The 2883-nt window shown below is 38.6% G+C and overlaps 1 protein-coding gene across 1 annotated transcript in view; it reads left to right on the forward strand.

The window, feature by feature from the left end:
* The first annotated feature begins 821 nt into the window (after positions 1 to 821).
* Positions 822 to 2883, forward strand: part of ABHD10 (abhydrolase domain containing 10) — an 8387-nt gene continuing 6325 nt past the window's right edge. Inside the window, exons 1-2 of the mRNA XM_031555317.1 lie at positions 822 to 837; positions 2092 to 2222. Of these exons, the coding sequence (XP_031411177.1) occupies positions 822 to 837; positions 2092 to 2222 (147 nt within the window). The remainder of the gene's footprint in view (positions 838 to 2091; positions 2223 to 2883) is intronic.

The following is a 2883-nucleotide window of genomic DNA, read 5'->3' on the forward strand; positions in this document are numbered from 1 at the left end:
TACATGCATTGATTTTTTTGCATGGAGAATCCGTTTGTACTAGGCACTCCCTCAGGCATTTTCATCTGAAGAACAGACAAAACGATGAATAAATAATATAGGGAATAGAAACTGCCCCAGTAAATGCAGATATGGTCACATAGTAGTCTTTCAAACCGAGTTAAGACAGTTAGGAGATATTCTGAATAGTTTAGGACAACTGGGACTGTAGTTCAAAAAAAATCTTCTAAGGGGCTGAAGATCCAGATAATAACTGTGTTTAGGTTCTATCCCAACAAGAATTCTGTTGTTTCTCCTGTTCGCTGGGGAGAATTTCTTAAAGGGAGCTGGATATGCAGGAAGAGGCTGCCCAAACCCATGATTTTTCATCCTGAAAGGAAGCGGAGTACACTACTATTGGAATAGCCACGGTGTGAGAAGAAAGTAAACTTTATTTTTGGAAGAGCAGTGATGCTTTGACCATAGGCTTGGGAGGAAGCAAGGATAGTGTGCATGCACCTGTCTCCTGGTTCCTTAGCAGGGAAATGACAAGCATAGTACTGGGAAGAGGACAGACTATCTGAACACCTTATTAAAACTTCCCTTCTATTTCATGCAAAGAGAGGAATGAATGACTGAACGTGTGCCTGATTTTGCACCAAATCTGCATCACCCTAGTGAATGTTTGGGTAGTGAGACTGCTTGCTAAGTTATGTCAGCAAGTTGCCAGTGGAAAGCTGCTGTTCTGCAGTACTTGCCTGTGTATACACTGCAGTTTAAACCAGTAAAAGATAATTCAAGTTTGCCATCTCTTTAGAAAAAAAGAGGGCTAATTTACACTAATGAGAGATGCACAAGGTATAAATGTTTGTTCAGATGGTTAATTCTGGATTCCTATTGCATAGTAAGCTGTTATCCTAGGGCCCATTGTGTTTTTATGTACCCTCTGCAATTGTCTGAAAAAAACATACCTTGTTTCCTGACTGCAATTTAAACTGCTGCTGCATAAATAATGGTTTTGTATGTGCAGTGACAGATGACTGTGTGTGGGCTTCTGTTCTAGCTTTTTATCGGTCAAATGCTTTTACATTTGCTTGTTGTCTCTCACCTTATTTTAGGTAGCCAACATCTCAGTCCAAATGGTATCTGCAGAAGACAAGTTGGTAAAGAGGATTCTGGCGAGGAAAAAACATGGCAAGCTGAAGAAAAAAGAAAAGATGCTGTGGAATTTTCAAAACCAAATAATTCTTTTTACCCTCATTCTATTTGTTTTAGGAGTTGTAACCTGGACTTTACTGTGGCTTTTCATTGGTGAGTTGCTGAAAAGTTCAGGCCTCTTTCAAATGTCACTAATAACACTTTCAGTGTTTGTAGATCTTCCTTATCTTGAAGGCTCTTTCTTAAAGAGCAGAACAAACAAACAAACCAACCCTCATGAATCTTATTTAAATGGGACATGGAAGAATTTTGAATATCTTTGTTAGAACTTCATATGACTGCCTGCTGTTATGTTTGTAAATTCACAGCAATTGGTTTAGGTATTGTGCGTTGTCTTTTATCAAAGATTACACAAAGTATTTCCTGTGTGCTAGCTAATTGTGCAAATAGTTATGATAACTTGATTCCTCGTAAATTGTGACTTCCACTGTGTTTCTTAGCCTGCTGGAGACCAGGTAAATCTTTTGTTCCTTATGCGGAATAGGTTTAAAGAAGAAGGAGGAAAATATAGAAAGCAAATACTTTTTTCATGATCTGTAAAAACACTAGACAGGACAAGAAAAGAAATGATATTCCTGTGCAGTGTTGCCTTCGTGCTTGATGTGGACAGTGAAAGCCTAGTACTGCCTAACGTTCGTTAGGGACACTCCAGGATATGAACATTGACACTGCCTTCATTATGCTTGTTCGTTCATACCATTGTATCTTATATTGTGTGCACAAAACAGGTTTTTAATTAACCTTTATAACATAGTACTCATCTAAATCAACTGGCCATGAAAATTTAGTGTCGATTTGGTAGTTATCTCCACTGTAAGGCTGAATGGATGAACTTGGTTTAGCATTTATGCATTATTTAAAAAATAACTAGTTTGTTTTCTTTCTTTCTTGCAGTTCAGGCAGAAAACAAAGATGTGTTGTACTTTGTTGGGTTGTTCCGTGTTGCCAACATAGAGTTTCTCCCTGAATATAGGCAGAAGGAGTCAAAAGAATTTCTCTCTGTTGCACAGAACGTCCAGCGTGTGGTAAGATGAGTGGGCTGCTCGGCTAGCAACAAGTAGCAGGGACTAGAGCTGTAAACAGGAGGTGCAAATTTCAGGTGCTATCAAGACTGCTGTGGTATTCTGCTTCTTTCTTTTTTTTCCCTCCCTCAGAAGACTGCAAAGGTGGCTGTCTGGAGGCAAAAAGGAACTAGCTGGTTATAGCTTACTATTGTCAAAATAAACTTTGGAGAAGTCTGTTTGACATTTACATTTACTAAAAATTTTAGATATTGTCCCCCACAAATCTGAGTCTGTGAACAGAACTCTACACAAATCCTTCAAACTTAATTGCCACTTTCAAGACATTGATGAGGTCTTTTGTGTTCAAATTGGTATCTGCTGCCAGTCTGCTGTCTTAGAGCATCTACAATTACACTAGAACTCTGATACACATTTACATTTCTTTCTGATACCAGATATTCTAAATAGCATTATTCTTCTCAAATGCCTTGATCAGTCACAGTAGAAGGAGTGCTCAGTGTTGGAGGTATACAGTTAGAACTACTTTAGAGCTGGAAAGGGGAGGTGTGCATCTCAATTACGAGCGAATTTGCCTTTGAAGACATGTAGTGTGGGCAGGAAAAAAACACTGCAGTCTAGTAATGCAGCACTGTCCACAAAAGGATTAAAGCACTAGTTTAAA

The sequence above is a fragment of the Meleagris gallopavo genome, chromosome 1, assembly GCF_000146605.3.
Source record: "Meleagris gallopavo isolate NT-WF06-2002-E0010 breed Aviagen turkey brand Nicholas breeding stock chromosome 1, Turkey_5.1, whole genome shotgun sequence".
In the NCBI taxonomy this organism is placed as follows: Eukaryota; Metazoa; Chordata; class Aves; order Galliformes; family Phasianidae; genus Meleagris; species Meleagris gallopavo.